Genomic DNA, 25360 nt, shown 5'->3' with positions numbered 1-25360 from the left:
GCGGACAGGCAGTCAGAGAGGAAGACAACCTTGGGTGGGGTTTCCTCAAGAGAGGTGAGGAAGTCTGCAGCTGTATGGAGGGCAACAACTTCTGCTTTGAAGTTGGAGCAGAGAACACCGCATGGTGTGGTCAGTGTCTCTGGGGGTCTTCCTGGAATTTGAATGAAGACGCCACTTCCTCCGTTCTTGGTTGCGCACTCTGCCGAACCATCTGTATAAGCGTGGGTCCACTTGCTGGCTGGGTACCTCCTGTGTATTTCTTCCAGGGCAAGGGAGCGGAGGGCTGCATCACTCTGTTGCTGTTTTCCAGAGATGCCAGGAATGGACATCCTTACATGGAATCTCTGACTCTGGGGAGACCACGGCTTTGGATTGAGCCTCTCGCACTGGTCAGGGCTGGGTTGAAGGATGTCAGCATTCTCCCTCTGCTGTGCTTTCAGCTGATGGTTGGGGCTCTGGCGCTTCAAGCGGTTCTTGGTGAGAGCTTGGAACTTGTTGTGGAGCGGATGGCTCTCGAGTCTCTTGTGCTTCTCTCCTTGTTTCAGAAGCTTTGCCTGTCGTCTGTCTTCCAACGGTTCGATGTTGGCCACCTTCTGCATCTCAGAGATGGGAGTGGTTTTCATCGCTCCAAGGACAGTCCTCAAGCCGAGGTTTTGGACTCGGTCCAGTCGTGCCTTGTTGGTCCTGGCTGCTGTGTTCCAGGAGCTTGATGCATACTCCAACACAGGCCTCACCGCCCCAGTGTACACTGTCTTCAGGATTTGGGAGTTGGCGCCCCATGTTGTTCCTGAGAGCTTTCTCATGATTGCGAGTCGTCGTATGCCTCTCGCCTCGATCTCCTCAAGGTGTGGTTTCCAGGTGAGGCGGGAGTCCAGCTTGACGCCGAGAAAGGTAGGCGTTTCGACCTGTGGTAGAGCCGACTCTCCCAACTTGAGGTTGACCTTTTCTTTGGATGTGGACAGGGAGAAGACGGTCGCAACGGACTTGACTCTGTTGAGCTGTAGTCCCCAGTCTTCGGTCCACTGGTGGATGCGCTTCACACCGTCCTGGATTCGGTGAGCGGCTGAGGTGGTGTGTTCAGCGCTGCTCCAGATGGCTAGATCGTCTGCGTGAAGCGTGTTGGAGACATGGCGAGGGATGGCGCTGGTGATGTCATTTGTAGAAGAGACGATTTTCTTTAATTATCAATCCGTAATATATTGTTTGTTATGCATACAAGATTAACATTGACAAATACTTCAAGACTCCTCATTGATCTTAAGAAATGTTGTGGTTTTTTTTGTTACTGACTGATTCACTTCCTATTCACTTTACTCCACATAAGTCACGACAAGAAAAGCAAGGGAGGTAATTTCTTCGGAAGAGGTAATTCTCTCCCCTCAGAACGATTGTTGTAGTTTGTTTGATTTTGTTCCCTTCTAATAAGTATTATTGAGTCACTTGAGAAAAAGTGACTCTATGTAATCGGTCAGTGTTAGTCTGTCCGGCCGGCCGGCCGGCCGTCCGGCCGGCCGGCCGTCCGGCCGTCCGTAGACACCACCTTAACGTTGGACTTTTCTCGGAAACTATCAAAGCGATCGGGCTCATATTTTGTTTAGTCGTGACCTCCAATGACCTCTACACTTTAACGATGGTTTCGTTGACCTTTGACCTTTTTCAAGGTCACAGGTCAGCGTCAAAGGAAAAATTAGACATTTTATATCTTTGACAAAGTTCATCGGATGTGATTGAAACTTTGTAGGATTATTCTTTACATCAAAGTATTTACATCTGTAGCCTTTTACGAACGTTATCAGAAAAACAAGGGAGATAACTAGCCTTTTCTGTTCGGCAACACACAACTTAACGTTGGGCTTTTCTCGGAAACTATAAAAGTGACCGGGCTCAAATTTTATGTGAACGTGACTCCCAGTGACCTCTACACTTTGACGTCTGCTTTGGTGACCTTTGACCTTTTTCAAGGTCACAGGTATGTCTTGAATTCTTCAGGTATGCATTGTGTTGTGAATAGCAATTTCTTCCTGTCCATCTGATGCCTCATATAATATTCAGAACTGCGAAAGTGACTCGATCGAGCGTTTGCTCTTCTTGTTTAAATATAATTGGCCCAGCATAACTGTAACGGTTATTTGGATTGGTATCCTAACTGCGATCGCCCAGTTGAAAAAAGGTTATGTGTGAGACCACAACTGGAGGATCAGTGGTAGGATAGTGATTGGGATAGAATGTCATTTGTGATGCCAAGGGTGGTTTTGTGTTGCATGGTTGTTGTCTCGTAATAAAATAGATTTTTACATCTTGATGTGAAAGGCGCAGTACCCCCTCCCCCCAGGATGTTAAATTCTAGGTTGTGTCCATGTAAAATCCTGATCCTAGTCAAGATCCGAGTTGGTTTTTCATGCAACTGTGCCTCTTTATGCCACTCAATTAGACATACTTTGCAATCCATAATTGCACGAAACTAAGTACAGGAAATACGTTGTTGTCGTGTTTTTAATATTACATAATGAAATAAAAAATGTCACAACTGGTTTCGTGTTGGGCTTTCTCTCTCTGTCTGAATCTCATAATTACTTACTTCTGAGGCCTGAAATGTGTTGCAGGCATTGTTCAGCTTACATTTATTGTTACAATTTTTGTGGATATGTTATTAAGTGTGTCTGTGTTTCTATCATTCGTTATCAGTGTGGTTAAAAAAAAAGCACACGTCAAAGTAATTTACCCTTCATCATTATCAAAACATGCAGATACAGGTAATAAATATTTGTGATACTTTAAACAAATACAATGTTTGTTTGTTGCGTTTTTTCTTTTTTTCAGAGCAAACACACATCGTATTTGTTCAAACGTGTATATTCTGCACTTTCTAATACCCTGCATGGATCTCCAAATCAAGAATAATGAAAAGGCGTCTAATAGCCCGGCAGCACTCACACGAACATGATAGAAGCTTGCATGCATGCACCCAGGCTCGCTGTCTTCGGCTAAAAGAGCTTACCGTTGGATCTTCGCTCAGACAAATGTAGCTGTCTTGTCCACTTGCTCCTGTCGCATAGATCTGCAATGTGCAACATCATTTTTGATTAATAAGTCTGAGGCACAGACAAACACACACGCGCGCACATTTGCGAGAGAATGCACGTCAGTCTATTCAATCAAACAGTATAAAAACATACCACAGACGTGGTGGTGGGAACTGGACATTCGCCGTATAACAAAATCAAGAGATTCATTTGTGTGTGTATGTTTAATCAAAAGTTCATCTTGCGCACATTCAGTCTATATTGTAACAGGACCCATCCCGTAAAAACTTCGAACAGATCTATTAAATTCTGAAATCCTTGACAAGTTTTTTTTCAATCATCTGTATCTGACCGAAGTAAAAAAATCAAAACATCAGCCAGTACACGCATCTACCCCCTTACACGACAATACATGTGTGGCGAAAAAAGGAATCGAGAGGGGGGGAACAAGGAATAAATTAGATCCAGAAATAATTCCACTTCATCATTCTAAAATTCAAGTGTGAAGTGATCAGATACTGTGGTAAAGATACGTGCTTAGTATCACAAATGAAAATACAAGCCCTAGGGTTTTAAATCAAGGAAACAATTAAAGTTAAGGAAAGATCAACAGAAATGTCGAGAACATGTAAAATATTGTACTTACAACTTTTCAGCATGCTCTTCGAATAATAATCTCCCAGTCAGCCTCGTGCTTACGACTTCGACAGGATGTTGCCTCTCACGCTGAGCCAGTGCATTTGGAGTGAATTCAAAGGCCAGAGATGCAGTACAAGCACATTAGTTAGATCCAATTCATTTACATTGCTACCTTGCCCAATTTATGGCTATTTCTGTTGGTAACATCACACATGTGGCAAGCAGTGCTTGTTGCCGACTCTGCTGGGACAGGCAGCAGACGATTTTATTTAGGAACCAAATTCTGATTGGTTAAAACATAAAACCGGAACTCAAAGTACCACTTGTTCTTTGGAAGTATCAAATCAAGAACAGATAAGCAGGTAAATCTGAAATGGGTTCAGCACTTTTAAAAAATCGTAGTAAATCAGAAAACACAGTAAACGTTGGAAAAATCGTCCAGTATCGCTTCTACAGGTCTATACTTGGACAAAACATAAAGCAATTCAGCAAAGCTGACACTTCAAAATGTCTGTTTAGTTACACTTTAAAGACACACACCTGATGATCGCTACAGGACAGTCACTGTGATACAGTTAAAGACACACACCTGATGAACGCTACAGGACAGTCACTGTGATACAGTTAAAGACACACTCCTGCTGAACGCTACAGGACAGTCACTGTGATACAGTTAAAGACACACACCTGATGAACGCCACAGGACAGTCACTGTGATACAGTTAAAGGCACACACCTGATGAACGCTACAGGACAGTCACTGTGACACAGTTAAAGACACACACCTGATGAACGCTACAGGACAGTCACTGTGATACAGTTAAAGACACACACCTGATGAACGCTACAGGACAGTCACTGTGATACAGTTAAAGACACACTCCTGCTGAACGCTACAGGACAGTCACTGTGATACAGTTAAAGACACACACCTGATGAACGCTACAGGACAGTCACTGTGATACAGTTAAAGACACACACCTGATGAACGCTACAGGACAGTCACTGTGATACAGTTAAAGACACACACCTGATGAACGCTACAGGACAGTCACTGTGATACAGTTAAAGACACACTCCTGATGAACGCTACAGGACAGTCACTGTGATACAGTTAAAGACACACACCTGATGAACGCTACAGGACAGTCACTGTGATACAGTTAAAGACACACACCTGATGAACGCTACAGGACAGTCACTGTGATACAGTTAAAAACACACACCTGATGAACGCTACAGGACAGTCACTGTGATACAGTTAAAGACACACACCTGATGAACGCTACAGGACAGTCACTGTGATACAGTTAAAGACACACACCTGATGAACGCTACAGGACAGTCACTGTGATACAGTTAAAGACACACACCTGATGAACGCTACAGGACAGTCACTGTGATACAGTTAAAGACACACTCCTGATGAACGCTACAGGACAGTCACTGTGATACAGTTAAAGACACACACCTGATGAACGCTACAGGACAGTCACTGTGATACAGTTAAAGACACACTCCTGATGAACGCCACAGGACAGTCACTGTGATACAGTTAAAGACACACTCCTGATGAACGCTACAGGACAGTCACTGTGATACAGTTAAAGACACACACCTGATGAACGCTACAGGACAGTCACTGTGATACAGTTAAAGACACACTCCTGATGAACGCTACATGACAGTCACTGTGATACAGTTAAAGACACACACCTGATGAACGCTACAGGACAGTCACTGTGATACAGTTAAAGACACTCCTGATGAACGCTACAGGACAGTCACTGTGATACAGTTAAAGGCACACTCTTGATGAATACTACAGGACAGTCACTGTGATACAGTTAAAGACACACACCTGATGAACGCTACAGGACAGTCACTGCGATACAGTTAAAGACACTCCTGATGAACGCTACAGGACAGTCACTGTGATACAGTTAAAGACACACACCTGATGAACGCTACAGGACAGTCACTGTGATACAGTTAAAGACACACTCCTGATGAACGCTACAGGACAGTCACTGTGATACAGTTAAAGACACACTCCTGATGAACGCTACAGGACAGTCACTGTGATACAGTTAAAGACACACACCTGATGAACGCTACAGGACAGTCACTGTGATACAGTTAAAGACACTCCTGATGAACGCTACAGGACAGTCACTGTGATACAGTTAAAGACACACACCTGATGAACGCTACAGGACAGTCACTGTGATACAGTTAAAGACACACACCTGATGAACGCTACAGGACAGTCACTGTGATACTGTTTATCAATAATTCCTTTTTTTCTCTCACAAAATCAGTATCGATACAGACCTTTGAAATTATGTTTTTGTAAAAGCCTGACATTCCCGTGGATGGAAACACTAAAAGAACGTGTATGCAGACACTTACATGTTGAGATATTGGATGACAAGTTACAGTACTCTATCAAAACAATGGATACACTTCAAAGGAATTCTATGCCGATCTCTTCACAAATATTGCTCCACGCTCAAAATGACATCCTTTTATTCATTAGTCGGCTGCACAGAGCAGGGAAGTTGAATGGGTTCCCGTCGTAAGAATCCAGGTTGTTTAGAGACAGACAGTAAACATAAAACATGTTTTAAAGCAATAAATACCAAGAAATCCCTCATGCAGCCAGTTGATCAGCTGCCTGGCAACAGACAAGAAAGATGGTTGCGTCATGTAAAATTCGCTTTGTACATGTATGCTGGATATAGGAGACGAATTGTCCGGTTCCGGTCGTGAGAAAAAATGAGACCAGAAACCGTGCCCGGGTGACAACATCGCCACGTGCTAGCGAAATAAGATGCAGAGAGACTTTCAAAACCATTTTATGTCGTGTTTTGATGACAGTTGTTACTTATTACAGTTGTTTTAAGCCACGCAAACTGAACTAATTAGTAGATAAAAGAAATGAGACAGAAACTCGTACTGAAAATGCCGTCATTTTCATATTCAAATGTATCCACAAATCAATTTTTATTTTTATTTTTTATAATTCAGGGTGTTAATCTTTCTCTGTTGTGTGTGTGGTTGATGATTTAAATATTACTGGATTATTTTAAATTGTGGTTTGTTTTTTTGCGCCTTTGCCTGTTGCAACGTGTTTAAATGGGGAAATCGTCTCTGCCGCATTTCTCACGACAGGACATTTTTCTTTCGCACATAGTAAAGACAAATTTGACTTGAATTCGATCAAATTTTATCTTCATATGTGTATTTCAACATGCATTGGAGAAATTTCACGATAAAATAAAAGGAGGCATTTTATTGAATGTCAAAGTCACAGACATAGTCAAAGGTAAATACTGTGAAACCTGCCCCCCACACTTTCTCTGTCTGTCTCTGTCTCTGTCTGTCTCTGTCTGTCTCTGTCTGTCTCTGTCTGTCTCTTTTCCTGTCGGTCTGTGGAACAAGAACGCCGTGAAACAGATTCAAAGACAACAAGACAGATACAACGTCCTAGAGATCAGCACTCTGGGGTCATTTGATATCAACAAGTTATTTATGTGTCCTTCAGCAGACCTATTAAAGGGATACTGTTGATATGACCGGATTTTTTTTTTTTTTTGGGGGGGGGGGGAGGGGAGGGGGCTGGGAGTTACTGGCGAATTTGAAGAATCTGAAGAATTTGGAGAATCCACTGTATCTTAATCTAGACGGAAAAGGCACGATTTGCTCCAAAACGCACCAACAGTAAAGTAATCAATTAAATCAGAGTGAGTGAATGCGCTTCAGAGCGCTGTTTCTCTCTAGTATTGGACATGAAAAGTAGTCGAGAAGGACGACTACCGCCGTCTATGACGCGTCCACCTAGTAACACGCATCACGTACACAAACAATTGGAGCAACTCAGTGGAAGAAACCAAACCCAACCGTCACGAAGAATGTTCGTTCTGTGCCTGTTCTGCGACATTATATAAAGTTAAACAAACACCTTCCTTTCATGAAGATAAGGCAGTTGTCTTGTCTGTTAGTATTATTATATAAAGTTAAACAAACACCTTCCTTTCATGAAGATAAGGCAGTTGTCTTGTCTGTTAGTATTATTATATAAAGTTAAACAAACACCTTCCTTTCATGAAGATAAGGCAGTTGTCTTGTCTGTTAGTATTATTATATAAAGTTAAACAAACACCTTCCTTTCATGACGATAAGGCAGTTGTCTTGTCTGTTAGTATCATTATATCAAGTTAAACAAACACCTTCCTTTCATGAAGATAAGGCAGTTGTCTTGTCTGTTAGTATCATTATATCAAGTTAAACAAACACCTTCCTTTCATGAAGATAAGGCAGTTGTCGTGTCTGTTAGTATCATTATATCAAGTTAAACAAACACCTTCCTTTCATGAAGATAAGGCAGTTGTCTTGTCTGTTAGTATCATTATATAAAGTTAAACAAACACCTTCCTTTCATGACGATAAGGCAGTTGTCTTGTCTGTTAGTATCATTATATCAAGTTAAACAAACACCTTCCTTTCATGAAGATAAGGCAGTTGTCTTGTCTGTTAGTATCATTATATCAAGTTAAACAAACACCTTCCTTTCATGAAGATAAGGCAGTTGTCTTGTCTGTTAGTATCATTATATCAAGTTAAACAAACACCTTCCTTTCATGAAGATAAGGCAGTTGTCTTGTCTGTTAGTATCATTATATAAAGTTAAACAAACACCTTCCTTTCATGACGATAAGGCAGTTGTCTTGTCTGTTAGTATCATTATATCAAGTTAAACAAACACCTTCCTTTCATGAAGATAAGGCAGTTGTCTTGTCTGTTAGTATCATTATATAAAGTTAAACAAACACCTTCCTTTCATGACGATAAGGCAGTTGTCTTGTCTGTTAGTATTATTATATCAAGTTAAACAAACACCTTCCTTTCATGACGATAAGGCAGTTGTCTTGTCTGTTAGTATCATTATATAAAGTTAAACAAACACCTTCCTTTCATGACGATAAGGCAGTTGTCTTGTCTGTTAGTATTATTATATACAGTTAAAAAAACACCTTCCTTTCATGAAGATAAGGCAGTTGTCTTGTCTGTTAGTATTATTATATCAAGTTAAACAAACACCTTCCTTTCATGACGATAAGGCAGTTGTCTTGTCTGTTAGTATCATTATATAAAGTTAAACAAACACCTTCCTTTCATGAAGATAAGGCAGTTGTCTTGTCTGTTAGTATTATTATATAAAGTTAAACAAACACCTTCCTTTCATGACGATAAGGCAGTTGTCTTGTCTGTTAGTATTATTATATTAAGTTAAACAAACACCTTCCTTTCATGACGATAAGGCAGTTGTCTTGTCTGTTAGTATTATTATATAAAGTTAAACAAACACCTTCCTTTCATGACGATAAGGCAGTTTTCTTGTCTGTTAGTATTATTATATCAAGTTAAACAAACACCTTCCTTTCATGACGATAAGGCAGTTGTCTTGTCTGTTAGTATTATTATATCAAGTTAAACAAACACCTTCCTTTCATGACGATAAGGCAGTTGTCTTGTCTGTTAGTATTATTATATAAAGTTAAACAAACACCTTCCTTTCATGACGATAAGGCAGTTTTCTTGTCTGTTAGTATTATTATATACAGTTAAACAAACACCTTCCTTTCATGACGATAAGGCAGTTTTCTTGTCTGTTAGTATTATTATATAAAGTTAAACAAACACCTTCCTTTCATGACGATAAGGCAGTTATCTTGTCTGTTAGTATTATTATATCAAGTTAAACAAACACCTTCCTTTCATGACGATAAGGCAGTTTTCTTGTCTGTTAGTATTATTATATAAAGTTAAACAAACACCTTCCTTTCATGACGGTAAGGCAGTTGTCTTGTCTGTTAGTATCATTATATAAAGTTAAACAAACACCTTCCTTTCATGACGATAAGGCAGTTGTCTTGTCTGTTAGTATTATTATATCAAGTTAAACAAACACCTTCCTTTCATGACGATAAGGCAGTTGTCTTGTCTGTTAGTATCATTATATAAAGTTAAACAAACACCTTCCTTTCATGACGATAAGGCAGTTGTCTTGTCTGTTAGTATTATTATATCAAGTTAAACAAACACCTTCCTTTCATGACGATAAGGCAGTTGTCTTGTCTGTTAGTATTATTATATAAAGTTAAACAAACACCTTCCTTTCATGAAGATAAGGCAGTTTTCTTGTCTGTTAGTATTATTAATAACGCAGAATCTTATGGTAAAACTTTGGAAGCGGTTTGAGATCCTTTTTCTTTGGGCATTATCCTTTTAACAACTGACAAGAAGCGACTGGAAATGACAGTGTAACAGAAACCATGGTGGTACGACACTCCGCTCAAGTGTTTGTTCCGACAAGGACTGAGAGTCATTCAAACCGAAACTGACTTTTGTGCAGTGAAACACTGGGTTTTTTCCGTGGGCTGCGACGATAAGTATCTCAAATGTCGCGGTGGGTATTGTTGTTTCAAAGTCCCTACAACTGTTCTAGATATCGCAGAATATTGCATGTCATAGAGTATTATATCTCGCAGAGTATTGTATCTTTCAGTGTGTTGCTTGTCGTAGAGTATTGTATCTCGTAGAGTGTTGTATCTCGTAGAGTGTTGTATCTCGTAGAGTATGGTATCTCGTTGAGTATTGTATCTCGTAGAGTATTGTATCTTTTAGAGTGTTGATTGTCGTAGAGTATTGTATCTCGTAGAGTATTGTATCTTTTAGAGTGTTGATTGTCGTAGAGTATTGTATCTCGTAGAGTATTGTATCTCGTAGAGTATTGTATCTCGTAGAGTGTTGTATCTCGTAGAGTGTTGCATCTTGTAGAGTATTGTATCTCGTAGAGTAGTGTATCTCCTGGAGCATTGTATATTGTATCTCGTAGAGTATTGTATAACGTAAAGTGTTGTATCTTTTAGAGTGTTGATTGTGGTAGAGTATTGTATCTCGTAGAGTATTGTATCTCGTAGAGTATTGTATCTTTAGAGTGTTGATTGTCGTAGAGTATTGTATCTCGTAGAGTATTGTATCTCGTAGAGTATTGTATCTCGTGGAGCATTGTATATTGTATCTCGTAGAGTATTGTATCTCGTAGAGTATTGTATCTCGTAGAGTATTGTATCTCGTAGAGTATTGTATCTCGTAGAGTATTGTATCTTTTAGAGTGTTGATTGTCGTAGAGTATTGTATCTCGTAGAGTATTGTATCTTTTAGAGTGTTGATTGTCGTAGAGTATTGTATCTCGTAGAGTGTTGTATCTTTTAGAGTGTTGAGTGTCGTAGATTATTGTATCTCGCAGAGTGTTGTATCTTTTAGAGTGTTGAGTGTCGTAGAGTATTGACTTTTTTAGAGCCTTGTTGGCTCACGTAAGTGTAGCCTATGCGATCATAACTTTGTCTGTCTGTGCGTTTGTGCGTGTGTGTGTGTGTGTTTGTGCGTGCGTGTGTGTGTATGTCTGTGGTAGAAACTCTAACATTTGAAGACGTCACATTACATTGACGTCACATTATGACGTAAGAGGGTTAGACGTCACGCGAAGGAAGTACTGAAAGTCTCGGTCATTATTATTTTGAGCGCGCCGAGACTAGTTCGCAGTCGTGTCATGTAAGTAGGCTACATGCAGACAGACAGATCTAGATCTAGTGTCTCGCTTTCTTGCACAGTTTCACCTATGCTCTTTCTGTGTGTGTGTGTGTGTGTGTGTGTGTGTGTGTGTGTATGTGTGTGTGTGTGTGTGTGTGTGTGTGTGTGTGTGTGTGTGTGTGTGTGTGTGTATGTGTGACGGAGTGATTGAGTTTGTGTTACTGTTTGTCGATTTCTTACGTGAGCCTTGATGGCTTCGCCTCTTGTTTTTCGTAAAGTATTGCATGTCTTAGAGTGTTTGATCATTTAGAGTGTTGATCGTCGTAGAGTATTGTATCTCGTAGAGTATTGTATCTCGTAGAGTATTAAATCATTTAGAGTGTTGATCGTCGTAGAGTATTGTATCTTGTAGAGTATTGTATCTCGTAGAGTAGTGTATCTTTTAGAGTGTTAATTGTCATAGAGTATTGTATCTCGTAGAGTATTGTATCGCTTAGACTGAGTGTCGTGTGTCGTGGAGTATTGTATATTGTAGGGTAGTTTTTTTAACTGAAAGAGATTTTACCTGACACATTCTTTCTGTATAAAGCATTATGTAGATGTGTTGTGTGTGTCTCAGTGGAAATATGCTATCATCTCATTGGAAAGCCTGATCACATCTGTTTGTGATGTTCCATTTGTCAAGTTCTTAGTTGAAAGGAGGGCACCTTTAAATGAGAGTATCAGTAACGAATCTTTTAGATCCGTTTTTTGACGAATGTGACCTTAAGGCTGTCATTAATTAGACCAATCGACTTCGCGGTGTCTTCTTCGTAGAGTTCGCTGCACGATGCTTTGGTCATTGATTACAATGGTAGCAACGAACATTCGTAAAAATTGTAACCCATTGTACTTGGTTCATTTGACAAAATTCGTTCAGCAGTCAGGGACTGTCGGGTGATAACTGTGATTTCAGTTCAGATCGGTAACCCTTTTAACTGGGTATGTTCCGATTTTCACACTAATTACACTGGTTATGATCGTTATTGGGCATGTTCCTATTTTAACACTAATTACCCTGGTTATGGTCGTTATTCACACTAATTACACTGGTTATGGTCGATATTGGGCATGTTGCGATATTCACACTAATTACACTGGTTATGGTCGTTATTGGGCGTGTTCCAATTTTCACACTAATTACACTGGATATGGTCGTTATTGGGCATGTTGCGATATTCACACTAACTACACTGGTTATGATTGTTATTGGGCATGTTGCGATATTCACACTAATTACACTGGTTATGATCGTCATTGGGCATGTTCCGATGTTCACACTAATTACACTGGTTATGGTCGTTATTGGGCATGTTCCGATATTCACACTAATTACACTGGTTATGGTCGTTATTGGGCATGTTGCGATATTCACACTAATTACACTGGTTATGGTCGTTATTGGGCATGTTCCGATATTCACACTAATTACACTGGTTATGGTCGTTATTGGGCATGTTCCGATGTTCACACTAATTACACTGGTTATGATTGTTATTGGGCATGTTCCGATGTTTACACTAATTTCACTGGTTATGGTCGTTATTGGGCATGTTCCGATATTCACACTAATTACACTGGTTATGGTCGTTATTGGGCATGTTCCGATATTCACACTAATTACACTGGTTATGGTCGTTATTGGGCATGTTCCGATATTCACACTAATTACACTGGTTATGATCGTTATTGGGCATGTTCCGATGTTCACACTAATTACACTGGTTATTTAAGTTATTGAGACATCCCAGTGCACTAAGGGATTTATAGAGCAAATCGAGAAAATTCATTATTGAACGAAGCGCATAGCGCTGAGTTCAATAATTATTTTCGAGATTTGCTCTATAAATCCCTTAGTGCACTGGGATTGTTTCAATAACGATATTGTCAGTACCGCCATAGAAAAAAGAAGATTCCAAGCGCACATTTTGCAACGCGCATTTGAATAGGCATAACTGTGTGGTCAGGTCGTGTACAGTAAAGATCTACTTTTGTGTGGGGTGTCTCAAGTGTGTCGTGCTTTCGTCACACGCATTTTAATTTCTGTTGGTAAATTCCAGTGTAGCGTTAATCTGAACAGTGATGATCTTTCAGAGAGACCTCATTTGAACTCGGAGAAAGGGCTGTGCTCTTCATTATTTGCGATTCGAAACCTCCAGTCGAACTTCGACGGATTGACTGTGCGGAGTGACTCCCCTTGAATTGACTCGAAGCCGCGGGACTCGACGGTTCGCACATTTTCAAAACAAATGTGGCATATTTCTCGTGTTGTATCTTCACTCATCGGGGAGTCTGATACTAAATATGAACGGTAAGAATGCTCTGAACCCTACACGTATTATATCCCCATCGTTTTTTCGTTCACATTTGCCCAACATGTTAATTTGCTGAGCGGGGTTTATGTCGTCTGCTAGGGCAATCAAACCACTGCATGCAGTCTGCACTGACTGAGTCTGCACGCACGAGGCACGCTGGTAATAAGTCTTATAATGGTAAGAACGTTCTGAACCCTACACGTTTTCGATTACGATTGTTCTTGCCTTGAAATAATAATTCGGAAACCATTCATTTACTGAACTGATGCAGTCGTATTTCAGTGTAGTCAGTGCGGCTACGTATGACAGAGTCGATCGAGTCAGTCTTCCAAACTGGTCTAGCTGGTACGTTATCGGAATAACACTTGTGTTTTCTGCTAGCGGGTGGGAATTTTATATTAACTCATCATTTGGTAATGTGGATGATAAGCTACATGCCACTAACACGATGAGAAGAATCTATGCAAGTCGGCGAGAATTAGATGAAACACAGCGGCTTGTATTTTTAGATCAGTGGCAGCCGCGCAATCTGTCAGAAAAAAACCACTTCTGCTTTAATTGAGAAGCAGGGAATTTATGGTCATTTGGTATTGTGGAAAATATAAGCTACATGTCAGTAATTAATTCTGAGGATGAGAGCACAGTCTTGCTTAGGTAAAGGGCGTAAGAATACGCTCTGTGGAAAAGTTAGCGCACTCCAAGAGTGCGCTAACAGTTTTAGCGCATCACCATTAGCCAATCAACTGGTTCACATCAGTCATGTGACACCAGTACTTACTGACAATGATTGTTATTGGGCATGTTCCGATGTTCACACGAACTACACTAATTATGTTCGTTATTTGGCATGTTCCGATGTTCACACTAACTACACTGTTTAGGGTCGTTATTGGGCATGTTCCGATTTTCACACTAACTACACTGGTTATCGTTGTGGTGTTGTCAGGAGAAGAGTACGTTGCGGAAGTACAGAAGGCGAACTGACAGACGTCAGACAGAGAGACAGACGGACAGAAGAAGGGACAGGCAGACACTCATACAGAAAGACAAACGAACAGACAGACAGATGACCGGGCAGACAGACGGACGGAAAGAGAGACAGACGGACAGAGACACGGACGGACAAAGGGATGAAGAAACGGACGGTCGGACAGACAGAATCAGAAATCCCCAAGCACAACAGTCCAACAAACAAACAAACAAACAAGCCAATTAACGGAAAACAAGTTTAACAAATAAACAAATAAACCAACAAACCAACAAATAAAAGAAAGTTGAAAAAAACAAAACAAAGACCGTTAAAACTAAACAATTAAAAGCGAAGAGTATAGCTAGGGTTGGTGCTGCAGTGAATGTCTGAACCAATGCGTTAAACAGATTCAAACTAGGCCGTGACTTTGCACTGTGTTTTTCGTACTGTGGTGTGACTTTCCTGCTCTTCTCTTCACGAGGACAATGGGACAAGCTAACCCAGCCCAGAAAATCTGAAACTTGAGCAGCTCAAGTACCGAAAGCCACCCTCGCTCCCCCCCCCCCCCCCCCCCCCTCCCCAACTAGGCCGTGACTTTGCACTGTGTTTTTCGTACTGTGGGGTGACTTTCCTGATCTTCCCTTCACGAGGACAATGGGACAAGCTAACCCAGCCCGGCAGCCATTTCACAGGAAAATCTGAAACTTGAGCAGCTCAAGTACCGAAAGCCACCCTCGCTCCCCCTCCCCCCATCCCCCGCCAACCCCCGGCCTTACCCGTTTTGTCAACCTATCCTGTTCACCTTGGTGTCCCTCTACCACCATCCACCCTCCTCTGTTTCACACGGCATGGCTCAGTCAAGGTCTGAAAGAGAGAGAGACAAAGAAAGAGAGAGAGAGAGAGAGAGAGAGAGAGAGAGAGAGAGAGAGAGAGAGAGAGAGAGAGAGAGAGAGAGAGAGAGAGAGAGAGAATTAACGAGAGAGAGAGAGAGAACGAAACCATCTGAATTGAATTGGTCCAAAAATGTTATATTATAACTACCCGTAAACTACCTTGTAAACGCCTACCACTTTTCCCCATAAGTGGGGTGTGGACGTTTACAAGGTACTATACACTTTGCAGAAGCGGTTCCTTTGCTAGAATAACGATGTTTTGGTCACTTGGCATAGCAGTGTTCAAAGGATGCGTTATTGCACAACACTTTTCTCTCTCTCTCACTCTCTCTCTATCACACACACACACACACACACACACACACACACACACACACACACACACACACACACACACACACACACACATACACACACACATACACACACACACACACTCACGCACACACACACACACACACACACACACACACACACACACACCCGGAAGCAGGTGACAGGTCACGCAAGGTCGTGTTTTGCCAAGCAGACGAATTTTCTGCATATCGATTGCTTCTTTGAAGCCTAACCGCCGCCGATAAGTTCGTGTGAATCGCAGTCGTTTGTTACATTTTAGTTTCAGAGGCACACAATTACGTGCTATTGCAGATACAGCGAGTCGCATTGAAATCACAAACTGACGACGACACTGTGAAGAAAGGAAAGTGTGTGACACGGGTCCACGATGGCTCAGGGGTAAAATAAATCACGAAATCTGGTGTGTGGTTTACGCAAGCTTAATAGCCATTAACACGAAATGTGTCATTTAATGCTGTTAAATGCCATTGCAAGTGTGCTCCATAAGGTAAGAACTGCTTTTTTGTGAAAATATTTAAATCGTTCTGTAAATCATTTGAGACAGACTGGCCTTTAAGTCACGAACGAAGAGTTTGCTTCATGTAACACGGTTTATGGTGATGGACAGTGTTTTTATTTCGCTTGAAGTGTGCAGCCAGCAGAGTTGTGGCTTCTCAACGTGATTAAGCAAAGATGTGAGCTTGAACAATGATTGTAATTGGATAAAGGGGATTTAAGGAATAATCTTGTAACTTTGCAGTACGTCTTTGGGCTGTCAGTGTCCTCGGTTGTGCACATGTTTGCTATTCGTACACGTACCCATGGATTGACCGGTTAGTACTGCGCCGAGTTACTTTTTCAGCCGGTCATCGACCGTGACAACTTCATGGCATTGACCGCATCGATTTGCTCTTACGGAAACATTGAATTTACAGCGTGTTTATAGATCGTTTAGAACATTCTTCAAAGGAAGTTTTTTTCTTGACTATAAGTATAAGAAATAACAATTACAGATGTGTAGGCTTCCATTTTAAACTGTATGGGTGCAGTCCTGGATTGATGCCCCACCAAAGCTTTACCAAAGCCGATAATGTCATTTTAGTTCATACTGTGGACAATATGACGTATCGAAATGGGTTTGCTCTCTGCACATATTGGGGAGGTTTAGATAATATGCGTCACCTACCCCGGCCTCACATATACCTATCGAGATAAGTCACGCAAAGGAATGTTTTCAAAACTGTTAGTCAGGTAGTTAGTTAGTCACGTATCAAAGTAGGGCAAAACTCCTTTCGAACATCATGCATTTCGTGCTTTAAAATAATCGTGGACAGTGAGCTGAAGTCCGCAACAATACCCATGCAGTGTTGAAACTGCTGCTGTCATTGTGTGGGTGTCGCTGTGACTTGAACTTTTAGTTCGAAAAAAGATTGTTTGTTCTTTCATTCTGTCTGCCTGTTTCCTTTCCTCTCTTTAATTAAGACAATGTGGTGATGGATGCACGCGCGCGCGCATCATATGTATGTATACATGCGCGCGCGCGTGTGTGTGTGTGTGTGTGTGTGTGTGTGTGTCTGTGTGTGTGTCTGTCTGTCTCTCTGTGTGTGTCCGTGTGAGTGGGCGTGTTTTTGTGTGTGTGCGGGTGTGTTTGTGTGCGAATGTGTGTATTGATATGTGCGTGTGTGTGTGTGTTTGTGGATTTACCGCAATATGCGGACCAAATGCTATATCGCAGCAATTTGCGGACATCGGACGTCCTCAAATAGGCGGTCTTTGGTCCGCAAATTGCTGCAATATAGTGACGGATGTCCGCAAAAAGCTGTCCTCATATTGCTGCAATATAGGTGTGGACAACGAGCCCTGTTTTACACAGATTTGATATCCATTGTAATATCCATTTTCAGATTATACACATATTTTACACATTTGCAGAGCAGCTCTGTATTTAGTGCCTGCTGTCACAAGCGATTTTACGTCGTTTTGAAACTGCTGCAAAATATGAACCAGATAAAGCATGTCACAAACAAAAGCAGATTTGTGGAGGACACTTAATGGCTGTTCAATAAGTAAATAGTGTGTAGTTGGCTGTCTTATTTTCACTTCCTCATAAAGTGTGTACCACGGGGTAAGGATGAAGTGACTTGGTCGCAGGCAAACAAGCTACAACAATCGTACAAATGCATTTTTGTCATTGAGGTAAAGATATTCGTTGACGAATTTCATCCCTCTTTATGATCTATCAACGTGTTAAACAATCACATAAGTAAACAAGGTGTTGCGAACTGCAAGGTGTGTGTACAGTCTACTACATGTACATACATGAATTACACTACTCGTCATAACAAAACTTTACACATGCGTTTGAAGGCAGATCTTTCTGATGAGGCCGTCGATCGTCAAACCATCCATATGACTGGAAAGGCCGTTTATTCTCCTAACTTATTCAGTAAAAATATTGAATTTACATGACGTAGTGTCGATACAGTGAAACCTAAAATACAGACACACCCAAAAATCAAATTCGCAAAATCAAGGTTCCAGCGTTATAATTGACAAAACAACAGAACTGCTGAAACGAAACATATTTAGCATGTCCTTAGACAGAACAATCAAATCTGCATCCAAATCAGTCAGCTTAGTTCACATTACTTGTCTACCAAGGACGCGGTGTAGATGTCAATCCTCTCAGAAGGCATAAAAGGCAGTTTTTGAAGCCGGTTTAGCGGGAAATGAGAAAAAAATGATACATTTGAGTAACTCGCCAACGCATTGCCTTCACACTTTTGGAGATTTGTGCTAACACGTTTCGTAAATTTGATACGGAATTTCAAGTCATTTGAGACATTAGGTCTTTAGTTATTTGTCATGTCAGAAAAAGTTCTTAAATTGACGGTAGGTTTTTGCTGACTCATCGAAAAAAAATAATTTGTTGAAATCTTCAAGAACACTGACAGATGCGCTACATACTCAAATTTCACGTACATTTTCTATCAGACATGGTGGGTAGTATGAAAATTTCAATGCGAACGTAGTTTTTAAGAAGTTGACTCATTCAGAGCGCTGAGCGCAAATGTCGTCCTAGACCTAGCAAAGCTCACTGCCGACACGCATAACTGACCAGTGGCTTTTGAAAAAGCATTTTCCAAGAATGTATGTGTGCGTTTAAACACGTGCGCTGAGAACAGCCATTAATGAAACAGTATTAGATTTAAGAATAAATTAAAGCTTTCATTTTCTAAATGTATGCTAATTTTATTTCATTTTTTTTATTCAATCGGACAGGGTACATTTTTTCTGGTATAATAATAATAATAATAATAATAATAATAATAATAATAATAATAATAATAATAATAATAATAATAATAATAATAATAATAATAATAATAATAAATGAGCATTTATATAGCGCAACATCATAACTTTACAATTATGCTCTTTGCGCTTGACACATTTAAAATTAAAACACAGTTATACAAGCATTTACATCTACATTCATAGTCAGCAACGCTTAATTAAAAGCATACACCATCAAACATACATTACAAAAGATTCTTCCATTACATCAGAACTAATATCTCAAATGACTTAAGATTTCGTGTGTAGTTTACGACACGCGTTAGCATAAATCTCCGAAAGTGTGGAGGCAATGCGTTGGCGAGTTTCTCAAATAATGTTGTGTCTGATTACCCGCTAAAACGGCATCAAAAACTGCCTTTTATGCCTTCTGACACCTACACCGCTCAGTATGCCTTAGCGTCTATAGTAAACAAGATACATGAACAAAAATGACTGTTTTGGGTGCATATGTGATTGTTCTGTATAATGACATGCTTAACATGGTTCGATTGAGTTGTTCTTATTTGTTGTCGATTTTATCGGGGGAACCTTGATTTTGCGAATTTGATTTTGGGGGGCATCTGTGTTGTAGGTTCCACTGTATCGACACTACGTCATGTAAACTAAATCTGTTCACTGAATAAGTTAGGGGAAATAACGGCCTTTCCAGTCATATAAATGGGTTTACGATCCACGGCCTCATCAGAAAGATCTGCCCTCAAACGCAGATATACATTTTCTCTACAGTCGTCTTGACTTGGTTGAAAAATATAAATTCTTACGATTTGTTCGAGTTTACAGGGTGGTTAAACAAAATAAAAAACGCCTTTTTTTGTTGTTTTTTTTTTTGTTGTTGACTGCGACAGATTTAGAAAATGTCTTGACCAAACAATAGCAGAATCATGGCAAATTATGTCTTGCAAATTCGGCTGACATTAGTCGAGGCTGTCCAATGGAAGTGTTGGCTGCTCCTTTCTTATGAGCTCTGACGCGTTCCGAAAAGAATCTGGAGTGACTTTCCTTGCCTTAGGCAAAACATTGTCGAAAGCAAGATGGAGAAACAGCGACCGGGCGAGAAGCGAAAATATTCTGAGCGATTGTTACCAGAGGAGAGGCGGCGGGCGATACCACCAGGAGATTTTGGAGATTGTCGGGAATTATCCGTTTGACATTCCAACCAGGTGCTGGTCAGCAAATCCGGACGATTTACCAGAGTTGAGTTGCATCAACATCGTAAATTATTTTGTGCTTGGCAAGAGTGCATACACATGTAAGCAGCTGAAAGCTTACAAAAGTGTGGATTTCTACCGACTTTTTGTCGCTGGCTGGGTGAGGGATGTCAAGTGCTACAGACCTGATGGCTGTCAGAACTCTGTCATTTCTGCAAAGGTACGAATGTGCTTTCAGTTTATAATGAATGAACGTGAGTGTTCTCTGTCTTGTGTTGCAGATTTCACAGGTTGCAGTTCAGGCTTTGTCTTTGAGATATTCTTCGCTTCAGTTTGTATTCTGGACTACGACAAAAGCTGCAGATAGTCTTGAATATCTAAATTTATATTTTCAAATAGCTTGCAAAATATTAATTTGTAATGAGTTTCATGTTCATATTCAGTTAAAACTCTGTTGTTTACTTTTCATTGTTAATGTTATTGTAAAGCACATTATGTGCTTCTTAGAGTTATATTCATTCGATTGACCTAGCTGAATGCTGATTTGTGTGACCTTCAATTTATGTTTCAGGTTCTTCATTCACAACGCCTTAATGAACCAGCACTTTCTCCTTGGATCATCGCCACTTCTGATGGCAACATACTGTCAGCACACTGTACCTGCATGGCCGGAGTTGGAGAAACCTGCACACACGTCGGAGCATTGGCATTTGCTGTGGACACATACACACAGACTAAGGAGCGAGCTACCTGCACTGGTGTCAAGGCTTATTGGAAGGTGCCTCAAGGTGTTCGCGGAGTCACACCTCTCCCTGCCTACTTGATCAACTTTTCGTCTTCTAAAGCGAAACAAACAAGCCTTTCCAAACTAGTTCATGACGAGAATACAGTTGCGCCAGAAAGCCATCTCCATAAGTCACTGCACCAAGTTGATGCACCTACTGTGCATGAAGTAAGAGCGTTATTTGCCACATTAAATACACAGGGCACTGCCAATGTTCTAACAGTTCTGCCAGATTATTGTGACATATTTGCAGCATGTGTGCCTGCTGATCCTTCCATCGGTACCCCCACAAGCCTTCGGACACTACGTGATCAAGTATGCAAGAACTTGAGTATGGAGGAGTTGCAGCAGCATTGTCAGTCGATTCCGATAGACATCACGGACAGTGAAAGTGCAGCCCTGGAACAAGCAACTAGGCTGCAAGACAGAAGTTCGGCATGGTTTTCTGCTAGAGCAGGCCGGATCACTGCGTCTAACCTGCACGCAGTTTGCCACACAAACCCAACAAAACCGTCTCAGAGCCTCATTAGAAAGATCTGCTACCCAGAGCAGCATGTTTTTATATTTAGTCAAGTTTTGACTAAATATTTTAACATCGAGGGGGAATCGAAACGAGGGTCGTGGTGTATGTGCGTGTGTCTGTGTCTGTGTGTGTGTGTGTGTGTGTGTGTGTGTGTGTGTGTAGAGCGATTCAGACTAAACTACTAGACCGATCTTTATGAAATTTGACATGAGAGTTCCTGGGTATGAAATCCCCGAACGGTTTTTTCATTTTTTTGATAAATGTCTTTGATGACGTCATATCCGGCTTTTCGTGAAAGTTGAGGCGGCACTGTCACGCCCTCATTTTTCAACCAAATTGGTTGAAATTTTGGACAAGTAATCTTCGACAAAGCCCGGACTTCGGTATTGCATTTCAGCTTGGTGGCTTAAAAATTAATTAATGACTTTGGTCATTAAAAATCTGAAAATTGTAAAAAAAAATAAAAATTTATAAAACGATCCAAATTTACATTTATCTTATTCTCCATCATTTGCTGATTCCAAAAACATATAAATATGTTATATTCGGATTAAAAACAAGGTCTGAAAATTAAATATATAAAAATTATTATCAAAATTAAATTGTCCAAATCAATTTAAAAACACTTTCATCTTATTCCTTGTCGGTTCCTGATTCCAAAAACATATAGATATGATATGTTTCGATTAAAAACACGCTCAGAAAGTTAAAACAAAGAGAGGTACAGAAAAGCGTGCTATCCTTCTTAGCGCAACTACTACCCCGCTCTTCTTGTCAATTTCACTGCCTTTGCCATGAGCGGTGGACTGACGATGCTACGAGTATACGGTCTTGCTGAAAAATGGCATTGCGTTCAGTTTCATTCTGTGAGTTCGACAGCTACTTGACTAAATATTGTATTTTCGCCTTACGCGACTTGTTACTTCTGCTGCAACCAACTGGGGGAAACAAAACGAGGGCACCGCTCCGCAGCATTACTTTGAAAAACAAAAAAACAGTTCACACCAGCTTCTCTTTGAAGCGTCCAGGATTAATTGTACACACAGACTATGCTTTTATGGGAACATCTCCAGATGCCATGGTCTACTGTCACTGTCATGTGTTAGGCTGTGTGGAGGTGAATTATCCCTTAACCTTCAAGGAGTCAGCTGTTGAGTGTGCTGTGGCAGACCGCCATTTCTGTTTGGAATCTAACAGTGAGGGGGTGCTTTGTCTGCGCAAAGACCACCCATACTTTAGTCAAGTACAGTGCCAGATTGTTATGACCAGTTCCTCCTACTGCGGTTTCATGGTGTGGACTACTGTGGATAAAGTTATTGTCCGAGTATTGCCTGACTGTGATTTTGGGGCAATGTGTGTGGAGAAAGCTTTGAAAGTGTTCAGACTCGCAGTTCTTCCAGAGCTAGTTGGAAACTGGCTGGACAGAGAAGCTGAGCCTCTACAAGCAGTGGATGTGAACCAGGAGCAGCAGCAAACACCAGCCGTGAAACGCAGCAAGAAACAGTGGCAATGCCAGACTCGCTTGCTCATGTGTGTGGGAAAACAAACATATATATTGTACACACAGAAAGTGGCAGTAGTAAAGTTGTAGAGAGGGAGAGAAAAGAGAGCATGTAAGGTTTTAAATCACAGTTCACACTCACAGAGAAGTCATTAATTGTTCCATTCTTGTTTCATCGTATTCTTAAAGTAAAATCATGCACAGATGTTGGCATACATTTTGATTTCAGATCACCGACCACAATACAAAATCAAGTGCTACAAGTATAAATTATTATGCATACAGGACCTTATTTTGTGATTGTTTTACATCCACTGCTGTGAATAACAAAGAATTATGAGCAGTTTGATTATCAACATATTCAGCCAGGTACATTGTTCATTCTCCTTGTTCAATGTTTCCAGTGACACGGATTGGCTGCTTGATTTAGGGAACAAATAAGAGTGTGTGGTCGGGCGTAGTTCTGCATCAGTACAGTCAAGTAATACAGTGTTTCAATTGGCAGTGGAACTGAAAGTTAGTTTCTGTTATCAACTAGTTCTGTTTTGATGACAACAAAATTTATTTCTGCAAAAAAGCGCACAGGTCTATTTATCATAATTAATAGTTTATGACTCACATGCCCACAGTATATGTTATTTCAATTTTGAACATTTAGTGAAAGTGTTCTTCTCTTCACTTTGGCTTCATACCTGCAATACTGGTAGTGGTATGTTCAGTGTTGCTTGCAGTTGCATGCTATTGTTATTGGTAGTTTAAATGTGTGCTCGCATTTCATGTGTATGCCATTTAATTGTTCAATGCTCCTTATATTGTTTCCCTGTGTAGAGCTATTTTGAGGATAATCAGCATAATGCAACCTTTGTCAGTTGTGTCAATACATGTCAAATGTATGCAAAATTATTTCAAAGTGTATGTTAATGTGGTGTGTGTGTGTGTGCGTGTGTGTGTGTGTGTGTGTGTATGTGTGTGTGTGTGTGTGTGTGTGATAGAAAGAGTGAAATCTGCTCTTGAATTTGAAGGAAATGGCAGCAGGTCAGATCATATACACATATTCAAATTCAAGATTCCATCCAGTGAAAACATAATAACAGAAAACTATTGCTACTGCTCATGTGAGACACCTGAATCAGAATCAGATACAATACACTACAGTTTAATTAACACATTCTCAAAACAATTCCTTCATCTTTAAATTCAAGATTCCATCCAGTGAAAACATAATAACAGAAAGACTATTGCTACTGCTCATGTGAGACACCTGAATCAGAATCAGATACAATACACCACAGTTTAATTAACATATTATCTAAACAATGTATTGAGTTCACTAGGCTGTGTTTATAAAGCGTCACAGCAAGAATCACATGATACCAGTGCAAACATTGACAAGCCCAGATAATACAGTGACTATTTTGTCCAGTGTTACCACTTCTTCCCCTTCCCTTGCAAACAAAAGATCAGTCAGAGTTCACATTTTTTTTTCTTTCCACAAAGAATATCGATAATTCGCTCAACATGAATTTTCAGATTAGATAGTTTGCGTGTTGACTCTATCTCATAAGCTGTAAGCTGACTCTTCCCTCTTGTAAAGGCAGGGATGTTCACTTGTGCACCTCTCATAGCCATTACCGTAAAGTACCGAGTATAAGCCCACTCCCCCTCTGCACAAATTTCGGACAAAAGTGGGGGGTTGGCTTATACTCGGTACTTGACCCTATGCATGAACATATTCTTCATTGCAATGGAGACATGATTCATATAATGATACCATCTGGTATGTAAAGTGTTATGTTTGTTCAAACTAAAGCAAATGTGAAACAACATGATGATATTTTGTGTATTATAAAATTGTTAAACTCGCAGACAGACATACGTAAGGCTTACACACCATCACTCGTAAATGAACACATTGAAAGCATGTCTATTCGACAAAAACGGCTTTTATTTAAAAACAACTTGAAAAACCTGAAATCCTCAAAATCTGCCGGCACCTTCTGGTTACTGGACGTACAGAGGCGAATGGATACATGGTGCCGTTTTTTCCACCTTTGTAGCCACATGTTTGACGCATCAAAGTCTTGAAGTTTCAGACCCGCCCCTAACTGTCGCGCTTTTCTCTGCAAGTCTTTTTTTCTAACAACTCGCCCTTCGCTTCTTTCTTCTTGTAGAAACTCAAAAAGTATCATCTCCAACTCCTCCGAATTCACAGTCCGACAAGGGTGCAGTT

The 25360-nt window shown here is 40.5% G+C and overlaps 1 protein-coding gene across 1 annotated transcript; it reads left to right on the top strand.

Moving 5' to 3' along the window:
- The first annotated feature begins 19578 nt into the window (after positions 1 to 19578).
- Positions 19579 to 23571, top strand: LOC138951368 (uncharacterized). The gene is made up of 4 exons (XM_070322984.1): positions 19579 to 20542; positions 20894 to 21592; positions 22771 to 23159; positions 23535 to 23571. Exons 1-4 carry the CDS (start codon positions 20132 to 20134, stop codon positions 23569 to 23571), a joined length of 1536 nt encoding a protein of 511 aa, XP_070179085.1. The 5' UTR covers positions 19579 to 20131.
- Positions 23572 to 25360: the final 1789 nt, after the last annotated feature.

This window comes from Littorina saxatilis, linkage group LG16 (genome assembly GCF_037325665.1).
Source record: "Littorina saxatilis isolate snail1 linkage group LG16, US_GU_Lsax_2.0, whole genome shotgun sequence".
Taxonomy (NCBI): Eukaryota; Metazoa; Mollusca; class Gastropoda; order Littorinimorpha; family Littorinidae; genus Littorina; species Littorina saxatilis.
Note: the sequence above shows the minus strand (reverse complement) of the source record. Positions and strands in the feature narration are given on the sequence as shown.